At 41.9% G+C, this 22242-nt stretch overlaps 1 protein-coding gene across 18 annotated transcripts in view; it reads left to right on the forward strand.

Annotated features, from left to right (window-relative positions):
- CADPS (calcium dependent secretion activator) overlaps nt 1-22242 on the forward strand; it is a gene marked incomplete at both ends in the record, with an annotated part of 485811 nt that overhangs the window by 315634 nt on the left and 147935 nt on the right. For 15 of the 18 annotated variants that reach the window (XM_079713704.1, XM_079713703.1, XM_079713692.1 and 12 more), the window contains 2 exons: nt 2926-3034; nt 9165-9377. In XM_079713704.1, the coding sequence (XP_079569830.1) occupies nt 2926-3034; nt 9165-9377 (322 nt within the window). Of the gene's footprint in view, nt 1-2925; nt 3035-9164; nt 9378-14756; nt 14769-22242 lie in introns of all 18 variants that reach the window. The other 3 variants (XM_079713702.1, XM_079713696.1, XM_079713695.1) reach the window with 1 other exon arrangement.

A 22242-nucleotide genomic window follows, 5' to 3' on the forward strand; every position in this document is an offset into this window, starting at 1 on the left:
AAATCTAAATCTAAATGAGATGAGATATTGTCTGATAATATAAAACACCCTATAATACAACAGTTGTCACCCAGAAAACAATATTAAGTTAACTATGAAAGTGAATTGTAAGGCATATAATGAATGATTTATAACTGAATGAATGTTCATTCTTCCCACTCGACTTCACAATGGCCCTGAAGGGCATTTGCATTTATGTTCTGTTTGTAAATGACAACAATCAACCCGAATTAGCTTAAGTTTTAGAAGAGGAAGAATTATATTGGTTAGTTCATTAAATTACTAATTAACTAAAGAGTTTTCTGGCACGGCTAGGTCCAGAGCTTAAACAAAGTCATCAGGACTCAGTCTCTCTATCTGTACCATCTGTTGACTGTGCTTTCATCTAAGCCGACTTCCCCCCAGGCCGACTTCCCCCCTCAGGCAAGCTCTCTCCATGCAGCAGACTCTGGAAGGTCAAGGCTTAAAACAGTTTAGCAGCTCCTAGACCCTTGTATTCCCTCACACTTCAAGCTCTCTAGAAAATCTGAGGCTCCCTCCAACCTTGCAATAATTAGAAATGTGCAAAAACAAATCATTTCTTCTCTCCTCCTTTTTTTCCTAAAGTAAGTTGCCAAATTCCAGATTAAAATGGTCCTAATAAACCAATTCGAGTTTTTTTGAGCCCCAAGTTTGCCCAGAACAACTTCAACAGTATCACCAGAAGGGGGCAGCAACATACAGTGCTCCAAGAAGCAAGGACCTGAAATAGAAAAAGGAAAAGTCAGAAAGCCCCAAGCATGTAGTAAGAGTAAATGCCTGAATCTTGAAATAACAGCCTTCTGTCATGATATTTCTCTGATCTCAAGTAAGTGTCTGCAACCGTCTATTTGGCTAATCATCATATTAACAAACTATATCATCTCCATGTTGCCAGAGAGGTAAAAAATCATTGCAGAACTGTTCCAGCAATGTCTGTGTTCACTATCATGCCAGGGGGTGTGGGAGATAGGTTGTCCATGGGATCAGTAGTGGATTGGAGAAACATGTAAATTTGGGAGGGAGAAAACCTCTTTATTGGATGATACATACTCATTTTTCTAGAACCAGTCAGACTCAATTAGTGAATGCCCGTTACATGGTTGATTTCGCTCATGGCAAGGGGAATATAACCAAGGTGTATGACTCCCTAGGCATGCCTTCAAAGGATTTATAATCTAGTAGGCAAATATACCTACTCAGCTACTTTGTATTAGGATGTTAGTGCCCAATGCATGGAAACTGCTTATGTAAATGCATACATTGAGTATTTGCTAGGTGAGTGTCACACACGGTGTGAAAAGCCCTTCACTGCTCGATTAATCCTCCAGCCACAATAAGACACAGGTAAAATACAGATGAAGACTCTGAGTTATATATATGACAGCTTCTGAGAGCTGGGAGGGGGCCCCAGGCCTATGTGACCCCACCCAAAGCTTGCACCCTTAAATCCTCCTTTTTAGAAGAGGATGTTATTTGTTGTTCTGCTGATTACAAAGCATAATACATGTCCACTTATGAACATATTCTTAGGGGCTTTATGTTTCCCTTGAAGCCCATCAAGACCTTGCAATATAAGGAACAGATTCTTCAAACTATATGCGTGATCAAGGAACCCACGTCGGGCAGAAGTTTTCATCAGGAACCAACAGAGGGCAGCAATAGATAAATCAACCAGTAAAACGTTCTCCCGTGGACTCCCTTTATCTTGCCACTGGGACCTTCAGGCTGAGGACTGTGGGAGATGTGTGCAGGGTTTGAGAGCGCCAATTTCTTACCATTAAAAAAAAAAAGTCAGACCCATGGAGAAGGAGATAAAAAATGTCCCCCGCCAGGATCAAAGTTCACTTAGTAAATGTCTGTTTTAATAAAGGGAACTAAGAGATGAGGGATGTGGCACTACTTCACTAAGACATTTGACATCCGTGGATGGTAAATATGCCCCTGAGCTTTTAGCCCGAAGCCTGAAGGAGTCTTGCTGTCCCCCGGGCTCCTTGCAGACAAGCCAGATGTAGAAATGCTAAGAATCTGCGCTGGGTCTTGATGCACCGAGGCGACAGGGACCTGAAGGCTGGCCTGCAGCTGCAGAGCCCGCGCCCAGCACTGACGTGGGCGGATGCCCGTGTGGGTTGTGAGGGCCACACCAGTGACAACAGCCGTGCCGTCCGGGGCTGAGGATGGCTCTCCCATGACTGGCACCTAGAGATCAAGTATTCATTGCTTGTGACAGCATGTCACTCCTGCACTTGTCTGAGATGAAGGGAAGACTTTTCAAAGTGACCAAAAGCACTCCTTCAGTGGGAAGGGGGAGGGAGGGATGATACATGCGGCTCAGTGCTGAGAATTGGCCTGCAAAAAGTAAAATACTAAAAGAAACGGAGGGCATAAATAAATAAATGTCTAGTCCCTAACTTCTGACCGAAAGGCCTGTGTCAAGTCTGAGAGCTTGACAATCTCAGCCAGAGCCAGGGCCATAGTCATATTAGGTAAAAGCTAAAAAAATTGCTGCTATGCAACCAGTTTTGACCTACCCAAATGTCAATTTCATGTAGCTTAGCCCAATTAAAATAGCAGCAATAATGATAATAGCTAACTTTTGTCAGGCACTTCCTAAGCATCAGGGAAAGATTCTAAATGCATTCTACTTATGAACTCATTCAATCCACACAATAAGCCAGTGAGAAGGTAGGTTCTCAGATTATATCCATCTACAGATGAGGTAACAGGACCAGAGAAGTCTTTTAACTTGCTCCAAGTCACACAGCCAGGAGGTGGAAAAACTCAATTTGAACCCAGCTCCTGAGTGCAGGTCCTCAGGGGAAAGGACAGGCTTGAACATGGAGAGTTTTTTTCAAGGAAAATGGGCTCTAGGGAACCAACCTCAGGATCTGTGCTTTTCTTTTTTAGGTGAGTCAGTACACGTTTGCCATGTGCAGTTACCGGGAGAAAAAAGCGGAGCCTCAGGAACTTCTCCAACTGGACGGCTACACTGTGGATTACACGGACCCCCAGCCAGGTACTCGTCCACCCGCTAGGCTGTGAACCCTTAAAAATCTCCCCCTTCCTTCCCAAATGAACACGCAACTAGCATTTTCTGGGCACTTCCTCCCTGTTGGACACTAAGCCACCTGGACGAGTAAATGCCATTCCAGTCAAGGGCTTTGTTTTGACTCAAAGGATCCTCATAAAACCAAAATGAAAACAGAATACGTTTTTCTTCTGTGTAGCTGTGCCCATATCAAATTTGTACTCCACCCTAGAATCTTCAAAAGAAATTCCTGAAAAATAAGTCCTACGTGTACACCAAGGACTTTGTGTGTGTGCGTGTGTGTGTGTGTATGTGTGTGTGTCTTGTTCACCAGTGATGTGTGGGCTTGGCAGGTATTGCGTCTCCATGTCCAAATAAACGTGCCCTGTGCGTCCACATTTGTTAACTACAATTCAAAGTTAGCTGATGATACTTGAAAAGAAAGTCCTCCCTAAATGTTTTTTTTCCTAAAAAGACACTAATCCACGGTGTAGACATCCAAGCTCCTCAACCTTATGTAACTAAGAACCACACAAACGGTAGTATTTCTAGTAAGTTCTACATTGCGTGAGTTCCACATCCTGCCCCCTCACACCTCTCCCCCCACCCATTTTATCTCTTTCCCAGAAAAAGATGAATAGAAATCCGCCTCAAGGAACCTTCAAATGGGGGGGAGGGGTGGTGCGAAATCATTTCAGCATATTAATGAGCAACAGGCACCAACAGCCCTCTCCCAGAGAAGTTTATTTTTATGCCAAATCTGCACAAGGAAAGCATTTCCAACCATACTGCATTATTTGGCCCAAAACCTTTTTTTCTACTCCCATATTGCTCTTCCACATGCAACAAAATACACATAAAGGAAAAACAGAGTCTGAGAGAAGATGGGGTGTTAACCTGGAGAGGTGTGGCTGGGAAGACTTTTGGCCCAGCCCACTTAGGAAAATTAGCAGTGGGCTTCAGAATCCCAACCCGGAGCGCTTTGGACCAGCCCCGCCTCCTCAGACTTCTGTAGATAATTAGCATCCTGCCAGAGCACAATGATAGAGAGCTGACCACATAAGACATAAAGACTCTGCCTGGAAATCCCTCCTAATCAATAGAACCTACAAGTTTGAGCCAATTTCATGCAAGAACTCATGGAAAGGATGTGGCCCCTGTATTAAGAAAGCAGCCCTCGTGGCATTCTGTGATGGTTTGTGGTCTCAAACCATTGAGTTCCCTTCAAAGAAACAGAGTCCCTCTTTCCTAAGACCTACATTTTAAAGTGGGAGACTCAAGGACCAATATGAGAAGGAAAAGCAATACCATCTTATGACACTACCTTCTTTTAAGCCAGTTTACTGTTCCTTTCCTCTACGTGATAGCATTTGGATTTTACCACAATCCACCAATTATATGGGACCCGGGTTATCATCTCATTTTGTAAAGGAAGAAGAAGAGCTGGGACTTGGGGTCTAACCCATCACACCCTTTGGCAGCTGCAGTAAAACAGCTCTGTGTACAGCTATAGCAAAGCTAGAGTTGTTATTTTATTATACAAAAGCGGAATTCTCTTCCTACAGCGGGGAGGGCAGGAGTGGGGAGAAAGCTGTTCTATCTACATGCAAAAGGGGTAACTGCATATGTATTATAAAAGCTTCTCCTCTTTTTTTCACATTGATCCCATGGGATATAATTTATAAATTCCTTTACCAAGGATGTCAATGGAAAGTAAAGTGATTATGTTCTTGAGAATAATAAGCAGAATCCTCTCTGCCTTTCCATGTGCCAAGTCCTAGTTATTTTCAAAGCAATGTTTGATTGAAAATGGAGATTCAAATACTCCCAATCGTCATGAGAAAAGTCTAACCCAGAATTTCTTAAAGAGTGCTTATGGAAAATAGGAGTTCCTGGACCCCAAACCTAACCAAGAACCAGAAAGGGGAGGGCAGAATCCTCCTATTTCAATAAGCTCTCTAGGGAATTCTTATGTATAGTAAAGTTTGCCAGCTGGAGATCAGGGTAATGCACAATCTAGCCAGTGTCTTCAGAGATTTGTGGAGTCTCTCCCTCTGCTCCCTGAAAGGTGAGTGTGCACCTGGAGCAGGACTTTTGGGTCCATCTGTCCCCACTCTCCTCTCAGCTTTATCCTGGTTGTCAATGGAACCAACTGGTGGATATGTTTATGGGGCAGGTAGCCTTGTAACATGGACATCCTTGCCTTTGTACCAGCCTGAGATCCAGCAGTCATCCAGACATAATCACTTGCTCTAAATCAACTCTACCTGTTTAGGGTCCTTGAAAGATTGGTTTGGGGAACTGGTAAATAAGTGTAAGTAAGTTTTACATTCAGGGCCCTCATTTTAATCAAAAGATGAAAACACTACACTTTACCTTTCCCTGGGCATGGTTCGAAGAGTACGCGAAAATCTCTTAATTCCTATTAGATCAAGTGATTAAGTCTTCCAATAAGAGGATATTCATTCAGAATAATTCAGTGGCACAATTTAAACAACTAAATTAAATCTTCGACAACTCAGCTTTACCATAATAAACAGACCACGTCCATGTGTGTTGCTGGAACGGCAATCCCCAGCCAGGAGCTGGCCGACATTCCTTGCCTGGTCTGCCTCCATCCGTTCCCAGACCTGTCCTCTTGTTCTTGACAGGTCAGTACCTGTGGGGTATTCCGTGGAGAGCCCAGGCACTGTCCCACGTTGCATTTTGCAGATGCCGTCCCCGGGAACTGCTGCCTTGCCCAAGACTGCTGCCTAGAAGCATGTGTTGATGTTCACATTGCCTTCTCCTTCCTTGGTTTTCTTTCAGCTAGTTTCTCTGCTCTCTCCTCACCCTCAATGGTGTGCCCTTGGTTTCCCATGCTTTCTGGAGAAGCTCTGGTGCTCTCCGCTGCTGTCACTGTCCTTGCTTCTGCTGCTATAGGTGTTTCTCTTTGCCCCACTCCCTCCGCGATTAGGATTCATTCTGTTGTTAATAACTGATCCTCTGAGAGCAGTTACTGTGTGCCAGGCATGCTGTCAGGCTCTGCAGCAGTCCAGCACAATGCTTACGGTCATCAGCTCTAGAGTCAGACAGCCCGGGTTAGAAGCCCAGCTCTGATGCTTACAGCTCCATTTTGTGTTCATGGGATAGTTATCTCCTTCTCTGTGACTCAGTTTCCTCATTTATACAGTGGGAGTAATAGTACTTGCTTCCCAGGGCTGTTGGGAGGATTAAATAAAAATCTGAACACTTAGCATCTTTCCATCTCTACCTCTCTACTTCCCGAGGCAGCCCCATGAACTGACTTTCTGACTGTAGCTCCAGGAACACAGTGTCCCTATTCCCAGCTGTGGGCCCTGGCAGACGGGAGGTGGTGGGGCAAGGAAAAGGACCCATCCAGTGATGTCTAGCCTGCAGATCACCTGCGGTATCATGGTAGCTTATCCCGAAGGTTGCCATGAGACTAGACTACAGAAGCTCTACTGACCCCACTCTTCCTTTTAGCTCCTTGGTACCTACTTTTCAGGGGTGAAAGCATCCCTCAAAGCTCTTCTTCCTCTCTCACCCTGCAGAATTTTCCTTCTTATGGTTGTATCCATTCATTTCATCTGGTTTTCCCAGCTTGCTAACTGTACATCATCCTATCCAAATCACACATTTTAAAACTCTCTGTAAGAAATGAACCAAAATATTCCTTCATAAGCATAACCACCATAAAGCTTTTATTTAAAATGGTGCACCCCTAGACCCTTCATATAAAGATGATGCTATTTATTGTTCTAGAATCCCTGGCAATTCTAAGTGCAAAACTACCAACACATACCCACTCTTTTGGAATAGACATTAGAATTAACGTTGTCACCAGAAATCTTTTCCAGTGCAAATGTCAAACAGGTTAGTGACTGGGCCTTGTTGGAAATTTAGGGATGCTAATCACTTTTCATCTTTAAACTGATAACTGGTGGGGGAGGGGAGGGGAGGAATGATGAGGAGCCTGATGAAGATATGAAGCTTTATTTATGGACAGAGAGTCCCAGTAACCGCAAAATACAGGCTTTTGGAATATGTTGACAGACACAGTGTCTCTCTGGCCTGAGACCAAAGAGAGGCTTCTGCCTAGTTCTCTCTAAATTTTAACCTTGAGAACTGCCTGTGGGGCAAAAATGGGTCTGTAGGGCATTCATTCATCCAACTTGTAATTGTTGAGTACCTACGCTATGCCATGCACTGTTCTAGGTACCAGGGATGCAGCAGTGAACAAAAGAGACAAAAACTCGGTGTCTTTAGGAAGTAAATTATATAATTTGTTAGAGGTGGTAAGAGCTATGGAGAAAAATAATACAAGAGAAGAGAGGTGAGTAAGGAGAGGTAGAGGTCAGGGAAGGCCTGAACAAGCATGCGACATCTGAGCAAAGACACAAAGGAGGTGAGGTTGTGACTCATGCAGATATCTGGAGGAAGAGTTCCATGCACAGGCAATATCACGTGCAAAGGTCCTGCGGTGAGAACACACCTGGAGTGTTCAAGGAGCAGCAAGAGGCCAGCATGGCCATCATGACTTGGGTGCATACAGGGGCACGTGAGAGAGAGAGTAGTAGGAGAGGATGGTAGAAGTAGTGAAGGGTCAATTCATGTGGGGCCTTGCAGGCCTTGTCAGAACCTAGACTCTTCCTCTGAGTGAAATGCAGAGCTACTGGTAGGTTTTGAGCAGAGGGGTGACATGACCCGACTCTTACGCTAAACGGATTACTCTGGCCCCCATCTGGAGAATCAAGTATAGAGAGTGAAGATGGAGGGAGATGGATCAGATAGGAGGCTATTGAAATAATCTAGGTGAGAGATGAGCATGGCTGAATTCAGGGTGGCAGCACTGGAGAAGGAAGAATGGGTCAAATTCTGTTCTGACGTCCTGAAAGTAGAGCCTTCAGAATTTCATTGGAATGGGCAGTGAGAGAAAATCAGGAGTCAGAAAGGACCCCGAGGTTGTGGACTTGAGCAGCCAGAAGGATGAGGTCAGCTTTACTGAGATGGAGAGGAGGTTTGAGAAAAACACCAGGAGTTCAGCATTGGATGTGATAAATTTGGGGTCCCTTTCCAATATCCGTGTGGAGAAGTCAAGAAACCCACTGGATGTTCAGGTCTGCTGTTCAAGGGAGAGGTCCAGGGTAGAGCTAGAAATGTGGAGACCATGAGCATATCCACGGTATTTGACACGATGGCATCACTGGGGGATTGGGTGTAGATGAAGAAAAGAAGAGGTCCAAGGACAGAAGACCAGGATGCTCCCACATTTAAAGGTCAGGAGGAGGAGTGAGAGGAGGAGGAACCAGCAAACAAGACTGAAAGCAGCAGCAAGGGAAGGAGGAAGAAAATCAGATGACCTGGAGCCAAGTGAAGAAAACCTTTCAAAGAGAATGGAATGAGTTGGTGGATGGAACAGAATGAAGCCTTTGAGTTCATCGTTGGACTCAGCATCGGGGAAGTAATTGGTGACCTTGACAAGTTTCACTGGGGCAGCAGCCCTATCAGAAGGGCTTTAGGGCTTTAAGAGGAGAGAGACCCTTGCTACTTGAAGTGTGGTCCTCCAACCAGCACCATCAGCACCATCTGGGAGCTTGAGTAGAAATGCAGGATCTCAGGTTCTAGCCCCACTTACTGAATCAGAAGCTACATTTTAACGAGATGCCCAGAGAATTCACATGTGCACCAAAATTTGAGAAGCCCTGGTAGAGATCCACTTACATTGTAAAGAGAAGAACAATAGGGCAGTAGCTCAAGGGAGAAGTGGGGGTCAAGAGATGTTTTTGTTGTCCGCTTTGTTTGTTTTTAAAGATGAGGGAAATAATAGTGTATTTATAGACAGATGTTTACCTGTCCATTAGGCAGCTCAATTGACAATTCTGTCTCCAACCAAACAAAGATGGCGGGAGACAAGAGCTGGGCTCACAATGCCTCTTGGACACCATGGCCCCACTTTGTGGCCAAGTGGGTATCAGATTTCCCATCCTACAGTCAGATAAATGGCTCCTCCCTTCTGCAGCCCAAGAAAAAGCACAGAAACTGCCTCTCTCAGAACTTAGTCCTGCCAAGAACATTGCAGCTCAACTTAGCAGTTTTTTTTTCCCTTTTAACCCAGGTCTGGAGGGTGGCCGAGCCTTCTTCAACGCAGTCAAAGAAGGAGACACCGTGATATTTGCAAGTGATGATGAGCAAGATCGCATTCTCTGGGTCCAAGCCATGTACCGGGCTACCGGTCAGTCACACAAGCCTGTGCCCCCAACCCAAGTCCAGAAACTCAACGCCAAGGGAGGGAACGTGCCTCAGCTGGACGCTCCCATCTCCCAATTTTGTAAGTAAATATGCCATTTGTTAAAAATAGCTCTGTAGAGTAAAGTCAATCTTCCAAAGTTGAGTTAGAAAATCTAGTTGCTTTAACATTAAGGATTCACAAAATCATGTTTGCTGAAAAGAAAAAATAGTGACTTCAGAGGGGGAAAGTTGGGACAAAAATGCTAGATGAAAGTAATTTTAAAGTGCAATACTTGACATTTCCCCCTAAGGACTAAACAAAGAAAATATATTTTAGGTGGATTTTTATCTCTCTGTTTTGGTGAGAGTTTAGAATTCACAGCCAAACATGTATTTGTTTGAGTCCTTCAAATATGGCAGATTATGTATGTCCTTGCCTCATTTCTTCCTATTAAAAGTAATTGTAAAATAGGGCTTGATTTGAAATAAATTTAAATCTGCAACTTAGAACCATTTAAAAATAAATGATGACATTACCACATGCAGTGGGAAAAAAAAAAAAAAAAAAAAAAACACGGTACCCATTCTGAGCTAAAATACCAGAACCCAAAAATGAAACTTCCTCCTTAAACAGCCCCAGTTCATATTCCAGTCTCTTCCCCTCTTACCTCAGCATCTGCTTTAATTTCTTGCCCCTTTGCCATGCCTTCTTGCTACCTACGTTGGTTTTTATCTTGCAACACTTCAGACACACAGGGTCACATGAAAGACAGCATACGCTTAGAGATACTTATTGAAACAAAGAAAATGGAAACACTGAAAACATAAAGCACCAAATTAAATAATTCATTTTTTACAAAACATGAACCCTAGGGCTTCCCTGGTGACGCAGTGGTTGAGAGTCCGCCTGCCGATGCAGGGGACACGGGTTCGTGCCCTGGTCCGGGAAGATCCCACATGCCGTGGAGCGGCTGGGCCCGTGAGCCATGGCCATTGAGCCTGCACGTCCAGAGCCTGTGCTCCGCAACGGGAGAGGCCACAACAGTGAGAGGCCCGCGTACCGCACAAAAAAAAAAAAAAAAAAAAAAAAGCCATGAACCCTAAATAGAGATGTTAGGGTTCTGAATAACAGGTCAATTAGGAATAGCTTGGGTACAAGTCATTTTTAGCAATAATCATGGTGAGTCCTGACTTTAGCATGGAACCCACTGATTCAGTATAGTTCACTGAGCAACTGTCTAGATGACAAGACATTGATGAGGAAGACAGGTGAGATCCCTGCTCTCAGGATACCTACAGCCCAGTGGGGAAGTCTAGACAGTAAACAAGTAAAAAAATGAGTAAGATAGTTTCAGACATTGAGAAATACCATAAAGAATGTCATGCAATGGTGACTGAGTGGGGAGAGGGAATATAAGTCAGATGATCTGAGCTTCAGCCCAAATGATAGGGAGTCAGTCCCACAAATATCTGTGGAAAGAGAATTACGGCAAAAGGGAAAGCAAGTGTGAAGGTCCCTTGTCGGAAATTTGACGTTGAACACAGTGCTTTCACACTGTCTCTCCTCTGTTGCTCTTAAAATATGGATCGAGGGCCTCCCTGATGGCGCAGTGGTTAAGAATCTGCCTGCCAATGCAGGGGACACGGGTTCAAACCCTGGTCCAGGAAGATCCCACATGCCACGGAGCAGCTAAGCCCGTGTGCCACAACTGCTGAGCCTGCACTCTAGAGCCCGCGAGCCACAACTGCTGAGCCCGCGTGCCACAACTACTGAAGCCTGTGCGCCTAGAGCCCATGCTCCACAACAAGAGAAGCCACTGCAGTGAGAAGCCTGTGTACCACAACCAAGAGTAGCCCCCGCTCGCTGCAACTAGAGAAAGCCCACGCGCATCAACGAAGACCCAATGCAGCCAAAAATAAATAAATAAGTAAATTTAAAAAAATATGGATCAAATAATTTTGTAGCTACAGCAACTAAATAGAGAATATTCTCTTTTCAATGAATTCCACTGCCATGTCTGTTTTTATCTAATAAGACTGTGTTCTTAGACCTTGTAACACCTTTACTGATGGGGAAAAACTCTTTTTGGATGACAAATACTATCCATCAGGTGCTCCCAGGGATACCTGCCCAGTACTGATGGCTTTTTAAAGGAAGATGCATTCCTTGTGGGACATTGCAAATAATCACACAATCATGTGGGTTTCCACAAAGAAAACCCTGAAAGAATAAGGAATAAGTTGAGGAGGACTCAGGGGAAGAGGGACAGCCCTTCTGACCATGACCACCACCAAGTGTCCTACTTTCTTTTTTCTCTAACATTTGTGGCATTTAAGTTTGAGAGCAAAGAGAGAGAAGGAAACATCTCTTTTTAAATTGTTTAGTCACTAGTTGAAATAAAAGCATCCCCAATCTTTATTGAATTAAAATAATTCCTCTATAGTGGAATCCCTTCTTTCACCTTGCCTGACAGGCTCCTTTTAAATAAATTTAGAAACAACACAACACATCCCATTATACTCCTCTGAGATGGAATTAACTGTGTATCAGGAAAAAATTCCTAACTATAACCACCATCCAAATCAAGCTCATAAAACATGTATCACAGGTGATATTTGGAAAATCCTGGTTTTATTTCCAAATAATCTCCACTTCTTCTGAAGTCATTTCACCTCACATTCAGTGTCTTTGTTCTATCATCTGCCAAGATTAAGAAATTACTACTTGGTTCGTGATTAGCCCCCTTTTTTCTCTCTAGTGTAGGAAAGAGGATGGACATTCAGGGGTAAAATTAAATGGAGACCAGACACTGATTTTAAAAAGGAGCGTAGTAATGGAGGCTCTTGAAGAGGGGATGGATGTCCCTTCATGGAAATACACAAGGGCTCTCGATTTACATTTCCCTCCGTGGGTAGGATCCATTTAGCTATGCAATTAGAATCTAGTCATTAGGCAATCAGCTACAAGATTCAGCTGAGTACACACAAGCTTGAGGTGTGTCACTATTCTAGTCGACAGAGGGAGCTTTTATTACATGGAGCATCCAAAGCAAAATTCTAAGGGTTCGAATTTGTGGGGTGGGGCAAGTAATGTCATTCCTAGAAAGCATGTGAGGGAGGCTGAGAGATGAGTGAGAAGGTCAGATAATGCATGCGTCTGGGACTTATCAGTACCTGGTGGCAGAACCACCCTGTTCCTTATTGTCCCCTTAATCACTGCCCAGGAACAGAGGTTCTCTAGAGAGTATGAGGACTACCTTCCTTCTTACCAGGTTCTGTAAGAAGGAAGCCACCACTTTCAGCCATGCAGATTGTGCCCTGCAGGAGACACTTTTCCCATAGACAGAAATGTGAATGGTGCCTCCTGAGTTGTGCAGTGCCCATTCTGCACAACTGTACACCGTGACCCTGCAGTCAATGACAATCTTTATGCGGAGCTTCAACCCACTAGTGTTCAACCTAATAATCCCATAGTTGCTTTACTACCCCTGAAACAGAGCCTCAGCTGCTCCAGATTCTATCTAATGCTTGTTTAGGCACTTAATAAAAACTGCAGCCAGAGTACCAGAAAGTGAGGCTGTGTTCCCATACTTTAGAAACCAGCATCGGAATCCAGTCAGGGTTTAACCAAACCAGCCTTCTGTATCTGATCGTTTACAGTTAGGGGTATTTAAAACCCATGAGAAAGATTCAAACAGGAGCCAAGAATTTTACACTGTGTGGTAATGCACTGAGTAGTTGTGCAAAACAACCAAAAATGGCTGGGGGTAGGGGATATATCATATTTTTTGGTGGGGTCTGCCACAGAATTGTGGTTACATAACAGTTACTTCAAAGCTGCATTTAAACTGGTAAATTCAAACCCTCACTATTAAATAGATCAGGCTTTATATTAACTCAGTCAAACCTCCAATGTTTATTCAAACTTAACGTAACCAACTCATCCAGATTTGCCCAAGTCTTGTCTGGTTTTAGCCATTAAAGTCCTCTGTCCCAGAAGCCCTTTAGTCCTGAGCAAACTGGGATAGTTTGGTCACCTGGTACTACAAAGTGAGTTAACAGAAAAATGAAAAACAATTACAACACAGTAGTAAAGTAGCAAACTTTGATCCTTCACTGACACTTGGTTCTCAGTCTATACCTCGATTTATTTTGTCACGTCACAAATGCTAAGTCAATCACAGACCCTCTAACAAAAGGAGTGAAAACAATCAAGTATTGCATTTTAAAAAGATTTCCCTGACTTCCAAAAGGTAAGGGTCATTGTTAAATACTTAATTCTGTACACATCTCATCAAATCCCTGTTTTTGAATATTTGCTCAAAGTATTTGCTGTTCTTGCAAGTGAATGATTTTTAAGAACAACTTTTCTATGAGTTAACTTTGTAATCACTTTGTTAATATTTACATGGCAAAGGGAAGCTACAGAGAAATGGGATAGGTTTTTTTGGATAGAGAAAAATAAACACTCCAGTCTTGTCATGTCGCTGTCTGCTCAAGGGAAACTTGAGAATGGAATATTTTACAGTTTGGGATACTTGAGCGTAATTGTGAGTTTATTTGGGTCTTTCTAAATTCAGTTTAACAGACCTCTGGGTGCAGATTTTATTTTTTGCAATTTCAAAAGCTCGATTTCAAAATGAAAAGGCACGTCTAAGAGTGGAGTGGAGTATTTGTATGGAATTGGAAAAACTGAAAAAAAAATAGATCCTGCTATTCATTAGTTTGTATGTGACTCTACAATGATTTTGGGAGGGTTCCACCAAACTTTTAAACCTTTTTGTTCTTTTGTGGTTTTTTTGATGTGTGTTGCTGTTGATTTAATTTCTCTCTCTCTCTCTCTCTCTCTTTTTTTTTTTTTTTGGTTAAAACTTGAAAAAATTAAGTCAGTGCCTAGCTATACAACTTTTTAAAACAAATACTTGCAATTTTCCAGTTTTTTAAGGCCAATGTTGCTTACCTTGGAAACGACGTCCAAATCATTGAGTTGAGTGTTGCCACGATTTATTATGCCAAGTGGCCTCTCATTGAAACACCCGATCCCTGTGCAATGTGTTAGAGGAACAGTGGAAAATCAGTACCTCCGTTCTCAAGAGTGCAGGGGGAGGGGGTATTTTAAGCTTTGCTCTTTGGTCAATGATTGATATATCACTTGCAATGAGTCTCATATTGATGTCTGTTTCTCAACTGATAAGTGTTAATCACATCATAGATCCCTAAGGTTGGATGTCTTTGAGAATTGTTCTAATTTTGCTACCACCTGAAGAGTCTTCAGCAGTTAGGGGGATCTTGGTTACTGTTGGTTTGGGGGGGGTTGACTTTGTTTTTTTGTTTTGTTTCATTTAAGTTTTCTTGTTCAATCTTTGCTCAAACCCAAGAACTTTAGCTGCTAGGTTAGAACTCCTGTCTGCTTTCCTGAGCCTTGTTGCTAGTCTTTATGTTATTCTGGTTTGTTCCTTCTTACCCTGCTAACTTCTAGCTGGACTGAAGGGTAAGTGTTCCCCTATAGCTAGCACAGCTCAGATAATCAGACTAGATTATCTGACACCTGCAATGTGCTTCCTCCCTCTCCTCTGAAATCTTCCTCATGTCTAGACTTTGTAGTAAAACTTTTCATGTTATTTTCCTGACCGTAGGTCTGAAATGTCAGCTTCATACTGAAACTAGGATGCATGTGATGTGTGCATAATTGCCTCCTCTCCTTGGCTTTCATATTGGCATCAAATGATCCTCTGAGTAAAGCCAACCATTAACATATCCTAATTTTTTTTATTCCAAGAATATTAATAAACATCACAACAAAATGGCAAATAATGCCTTTGTTTCGTGGAATTCACAGCTACCTGACTGCTTAATGCCTGAAAACAGATCATTTTGCACCCTGACGATGTGTTGCTATTGTTGTTTTTCCTTTCCCATTCCAAAGGTTAGAATGGTCAGTGAACCAATGGTGTGGTAACCACGGGTACCTTAACAAATAGAAAGGGGGCGGGGTAGGAAACCCAAAGATGTTAACTGAGCAAGACTCCAAGAAACTGCAGAACACAATAAAGTAAATTCATTATTTGAACACGAAAGAATTCATTCTACCTGGCTTGAGGGTGTGCTCTAAGACCCAAGAGAGGATTAATTTTGAAAAGAGACATGTAATACATGCAACTACCACGCATAAAAACAGGACATGAAGGACCCAATTGAATTCATGTAGCTTATTCACAGAAGCTTCAGATTCACAATCTCACAATGTCATGGAGGGTTTTGACCTCTGGTCTCAAATATCTCTCTGCTGCTCTCCCAAGAACAATGACAACAATAACTTTTTTGGACATCATTTGTATTTGTATTCATTTTTCTAAAAATACACCTGTAAGAGAAAAAAAGAAACTTTAAAACATAGAAACATCGTTCTCTTCACTAGTTGAGTTATTAATAAAAGAGAGTACACAGTTCCTTTATTCATAGAGGAAAAAGCTGTCCACCAAAAATGTGTTGAGAGAAAACTAGACATTAGAGGGAGCTAGAAAAATGGGTCAAGAGAGCAGGCAAATATGTACTTGAGTATTTTGAATGCGAACTTAGAAGTTGTAGGTCACATCATTTCTCCTGACCATTTAATAATAGTCCTTTCTTCTTTTCGTTTTTTTCTTTAATTTGCTTTCTATCCCTCCTTTCTTTCTTTTTTCTTTTCTTTTGCATAAATGTACCCCTGGCTAGCAGACAGATTTTTTTTTTTTTTTTTTTTTTTTTTACCACTTCAAGCAGATAATTTAACTTTCCTTTCCTTTCCATGTCTGATGAGGCATTTTTAAAAGCTTACCATAGAATGTGAACTTTGTGGGCTTTTAGGATTTTGCTCTACTTTTTTTAAAGATTAAAAGAAAGGATGGATGAATAGATGACTGAATGAATTTTGTTCTCGTGAATTTACATGTATTTGCACAACAATGCATTGCTATCCTAGTAGACTCCCAAATAGTTGTTTGCCTTAATTCCTTCTGTAGTTTTGTCTCAGAAGATTTTTGCTGCATCTTCTTGTATTGTCAACTTGCAGTTGCTACATTGCAGGAATGCAACATCAGAGAATGAATTCAATATTAATTTGCGTGACCCCAAACCACACTGTGTATCACTTTCCTTCTCACTCTAAAGTAAATGACTTTTTAAAAGAATAGTCTCTCACAATCAGGGCCAAAATTTTCCAAATACCCTGTTAGGATGTCAATAGATCTTCTTAAATGAAGGGTCACTTCATTGTTAACTGCTTCAAACACATATAACATATTATTCACTAATCAGCTGAGTATTTTCATGACCTATAGTGATTTATAGAAGATACCTTATTAATGAGTCAACTATAGAAAATTTGTGTTTTCTCTTATTGCAGGGACATAAAAATATTATCAAGTACTGTATAAATTAATTGAAAATGTAGTAACTACAGCAGGGAACATTACAAATCATTTATTTGTTTTGAGATCATTGACAAAAAATTCTGTTACGATTTTTACTCAAAGCATTTGTCTTATGAAGAATTATAAAAATGAACATTGAAATAAATATCACATGTTTATCCCCTTGGGTGTATTGCCAGAGATTTCTGCAAAATGCAATGTGGACCTTGATAGCTTCGGAAGAAGCCATCCTCTCTTGGCCATGCAAGTTAGCTTGATTGAGTCAAAGGCACCATGAAAGAATTAAGTTGTTTCTCAAGGGCAGCAGGCAGGGGAGGACCCGTCTTTTGCTTGCTGTGCAGAGCTCAGGCAGGGCACAACATCCCCTGGTTACTTGACCATGCCAAGAAAAACTCTTCTAGAAAAATCCGTAAACAGTCAGCTGCCATCAATCATTGTCATTTCTTTATTTCATGTCTTCTGATGAGGTTGACTACTGTCATGGTTCGTTATTGTCCAAACCATACATTCACTCTTGTACTGTCAAGCAGATATGACAAGCACACATTTTCCATATAGGAAAGATACAAAGTCACCTTTTAATTTGCAGTTCGAGTTCACAGTGACTTTAGAGTTACATGAGCTATTCTCTTGCCTCTAGCATCCATCAGGGATAACAACAGCCATAACTGTGCTCTAAATTTCAGTGATAAAGCAGCTACCCCTAGTTTATTATAAAAGGGATTCATTAGAGGAGGGAGCCTCCCTCAGACAATTTGTTAACAACACAATCATAGTTATTTTCCACAGCAGAATTTTTCCCCTAGCCTATAACAAGTTCTAACAGGTAATACTACAAAACAAAAAGATTTGACCTTTTGTATGCATTCCCCGAGCTGTTGGGATAATAGAAAAATCTCAACAAAATGAAAATTGGAAACCTATATTATTCCCCTCCCACTCAAGAAAATTCCATTTGGTAGACCTTATTGCAAACTTATCTAAATTTCTTTCTATCAGAAAAAAGATCACACAAATATGCTTGCTATTAAGACGAGATCGTGAAAAAATATGATATATTCTTTCCCATTGTGAAGGAGAAAAAGAAAAAGAATATCAAACATGAAATGAACCCAGACATCACAGACAAAATAAACGATAGGATGGTCAATTAGGAACATCACTTGAAATTTAAGTAGATTAAATGAGAGTATAAAATCCACATAATCGTATCACTTTAGGAACCATTATTTTCCCAACATTCCTTAAATGCCAAACCAAAATTGTTTCTGAGCAAACTTGGGGTAAAAATTTTAATTAGTTTCCTCTTGAAAGCATACTTGCCTTCCCTAAGTCTGCATGTCCATCAGCCTGCTTCTGTGTCATGGATACCCATTGATAGTTCTTTTAAGTTTATAAATGTAGTTTAGGTACCAATATCAGCTTTATTCATCTAAGTTTAGTCTGAAGTCAGTCTCCTATGCCCATGCTGTAAAGAACTCCAAAATCTTTATGCAATTACAGCCCAGAAGTGAAACAAGAAGCATTGTTTGGAAGATGTGTTGAATTATGCCCTAGCTCCAGAGCCTATGAAATTACATAGCCCATTTTCAATACATTTGAAGCCCTTACAAACTAAGCAGGACTGAGCAACTCTTCAGCCAGGTCTGAAAAAGGTAAAGATTGAAGTAACTTCTTAAAATGCAGTCGATCCTTGATTTCTTAAATAATAAAAAAAAGTATTAATGAAAAAGAACATGGGTATGTGTCTCCCAAAGCAAGAGATAATCCAAACATCATTAGAGTTTTAAGCTTCTACTTTACCCTCCTAATTCTATTTTGCTCAGCCTAGTATTTAAATTCGTTTGCATTCCCTTGACACATACCAAACATTGGCAAGGGAATTGATCCCAGTGTGTCCTGAATCCAGGAATTGACTTTCTCATCCTTTTGCTCTGGGCTGTTTTCCCCTTGCTAATGTCAACATTGGAGTTTTCTTTTTCTCTCATCAACCAATTCCAATTGTTTGCACAGGGCAAAATGCGATTGCAAGGAGCATTTAGTTTTTAATGTTCAGCACTGTAGAAGAACAGACTGGGACCGTGCAAGGATGACTAGGTGGTGTTGCTTGAGAAGCACCCACAAGTTCTTTGAAACAGAATTTGGAACAGCTGGACCACTGCAGTGTTTTATTTTAAAATAGATAACATATGTAATGCATATGGTCCTAGACATGTATGGAGACACAGGCAGACAATCTGAATGGTATCCAAAGACACCTGCACCTAGAATTCTGTTTCCTTTTATAAGATTTTTTCCCCCTAAGAACACATGTTCCCACTTTGGGATTTGCAAGATGTCATCTGAATCCCCATGTGTGTGACTCCTTAATAAAGTCGATGGGAAGTTTCCTGGGATGCAAATGTCAGAGTAAGTCAGTTAATAAACACCTTCTAAGGACCTGGCTCCTGTGGGAGCTGCCAGGGGAAGTAACAGATCAGAAGCTTACCCTCAAGGAACATTTTATCTACCAGGGGATTTAAGTGTGTGTTCTGACCACAGAGAAATTGGAACATCACCCAGCAAAAAACAGAGACAGAGAATAGGAACTGGTTATACAGGGGCAGAGGAGAAGCATAAAGCAGAGAGCTTGGGAAGGACTCCCAGCTTCCTAGAAACAATATGGTTTAAGAAGCAACCTATAACTAACAATATAGGTTAATAGCGATCAATGTAGTGACAGCCTTGGCTCCCTAAGAATATTAAACAAACTGGCTTTGGGAGCACCAAGAAGCCTGCCCGTTCACTCATGGCTAAGGTTTTTGAGCACTTAGTATATGCCAGGCACGTAGGTGCTTTGCAGGTTCTGCTTATCAGATCCTGTCAACAATCCTCTCTGAGGGTAGACTCAAACACCGTTCTCAACTTACAAATGAGGAAAATGAGACTCAGAAACACTCATCAACTTCCTCACATTGCATACCCTGTAACGGCAGAGCTGGCCTCAAATTCAGTCTTCGTGACCCTCTAAGCCCACCCACTGAATCACCTGCTATCCTCGCTCAAATAAACTATTCCTGTTGAATTTAGTGTATCAACATTTCCTAAAATCAAGAAATAGAAAATATTTGTTTAGAGAGCACACTTATTTATCTCAGTGAGATAAATTCACTATTTTAACGCATATGTTCCGAGTGCCTGCTGTGTGCCAGGTACTGTTCTAGGTGCTGGGAACACAGCAGAGAATAAACATTTCAAAATCTCTGCTTGGATGGAGCATTAAAATCACAGCCCTTCCTTGGACACCTTAAAAAAGCGTTCCTGGCCTACTGCTCCTCTTCTTCTTCTTTTTTTTTTTTTTGTCTGAATGTAATAAGCTCAGTGAAACTCTCAGAAATTTCCTGGGAGCCAGCCACCCTGTTAAGCACTCTTGAGTTGTTGGAACCATTAAGATAATGAACCTAATTCTGAGTAAATGATGATTTTGTGTAAGCAACATCCGAGGGCTGCTCGTTTTACTTGCTGGAAATTCCCACTGCATTAAGCTCCATCCCATGGAAGGTGTAAAGGGACCTTAAGGATGATGAAATGACAGTGGCAGCAGAAAGGGAGCTAAAAGTTCGGCTCATTTTACACACGAGGAAACTGAGACTCAGACAGATCAACACTTCAGCCAGTATCCCACACCTGTTTAAAAGCGGAGCTCACAGGAGCACCCAGACCTCCTAAATCAGTCCCAGGCTCGGTCACCCCCATGTGAACTGACAGAGAGGAAAGAAGGAAGAAGGGAAAAAGGAATTTTTATGTCGATAGGGTTACTTTCGGAAAAGGAAAACAGGCGGATTTTAAGCATATTTTAAAACCTGCTTTAAAATGTAAGTAAAAATGAAATTGTTCTTTAGATGAAGTCCAAGCCAAGAATTAGCGGGGTGAAGCCGTCTTGTGATGATGGATGGGGGAGGTGGGAGGGGGTAGGTCTGTATCCGGGTCTCCACGGAGGAGGCAAGCTCTCTTTCCAGATCCATTTCCTGAGTGGGCAGCCATGCAAAATAGTTCATCACAGAGTTTTCAAGAGGTTCAGCAAATAGAGGAAGAGACTTCAAACGTGGGGCATATTTTTAACAGCTACAAAAGAGCCCCCTTCTCCCTGGCTAAATGACTGTTTGCACCATCATAATTGAAGAACACTAAAATAGCAGAGGCAAACTGGCCAAGTAAAGGGCCCGACCGATTTGTCAGCCTGCAGCCTCTTTTGGGAAACCTGAGAGCAAGAAGCTGATGCTAGCCACATTGCCTCATCTATCTGCTAGAATTGGGAGGCACAGAGCGAGTGAAGCTTTTTATGAGGATGGAACAGGACAAGCAATGGGTGTACCCCACTGTTAGTTTCTCCGGGGACTGACAGGATGGGGGCGAGAGGGCAGAATGGTCCTGAGGGACGGAGCAGTATCACCTGGATTACAGGAGTGCCATCCTGCAGGAGGACAGCTAAAGTTGGAGCAGGTTTAAGACACTTGCTTTGAGCCAGAGACACACACACACACCCTTACTCACACACACACACACACACACACACACACACACACACATCCCAGAAGCAGCTAGCTTTCTCCCCCGTACCAACTTCCTGGCCACCTCTCTTTCTAGCCATCCTGAGTCAAAGGAGAAATATAGCTTGGAGACCAAATTACCAAACAAAAGAATCCTCCTAGGTAAAGCACCTAAACTCAAATTGAAAGCACTTTCCTGAAGACAAATCTGAGGCAATTAACCCAGCAAAGAGGATTCTTTCAGATTGTCTAATATAATTCCTGCTCATGTGATATCCCTTCCAGAATTTTGTGTTTTATCCTATTAGTAGAGCGATTTGGCTATTAAAACAGACATTCTTCAACTTGCCTTCTGGTAACCGTTGCTTCTGTGTGTCTTGGGCATAAACAACACATCCTTGTTCAAACACTGACCACTTGCTGCTTCTATGAAAGATGACTGAAGATTTAAAACCCAACAAAAAGAGGGCATACATCTGACATACCATGCATTTAGGTTGGAAGGATATACAAAATTAATAATGTGAGGAAAAATCATCATCTTAATATCACACTGCAACTATAATCCCCATTTTCAGCCATCCCCCAAGCAGGGAGGAAAAAAAAACTGCCTGGGATGAAGGCCACTTTTGAAAATATTATTCAAATACCCTCTCAAGTCAGAAATCCGTTTTCCCATGTCCTGACAGCATCCCTGGTCCCTGGCAGGTGCCCGGATTCCAGTAGAATGTTGCATGCAAGGGGATGAATAAACTCTTGCTTGATTTAAGATTCTTTTTCTTCACAGCATTTCAGGACAGTGAGTAAATATGAGACAGAGTGAGCCGATTCCTTTCATGTCTAGGACCTTCATTCCTTCCTCTTTGGGATTTGCTTGGTCTCACTCGAGTCGGATTCTCTGAGTTATTTTGCCGATTGAATATAGACTATTTTAGTTACACATATTGAGATTAATTAGTTAGCCCTTAGGAGGTTTTGCCTACAGCCTTCACCCTGTAAGGAAAAGTGTGAATACATTGAGACT

Source organism: Hyperoodon ampullatus, assembly GCF_949752795.1.
Source record: "Hyperoodon ampullatus genome assembly, chromosome: 10".
Classification (NCBI taxonomy): domain Eukaryota; kingdom Metazoa; phylum Chordata; class Mammalia; order Artiodactyla; family Ziphiidae; genus Hyperoodon; species Hyperoodon ampullatus.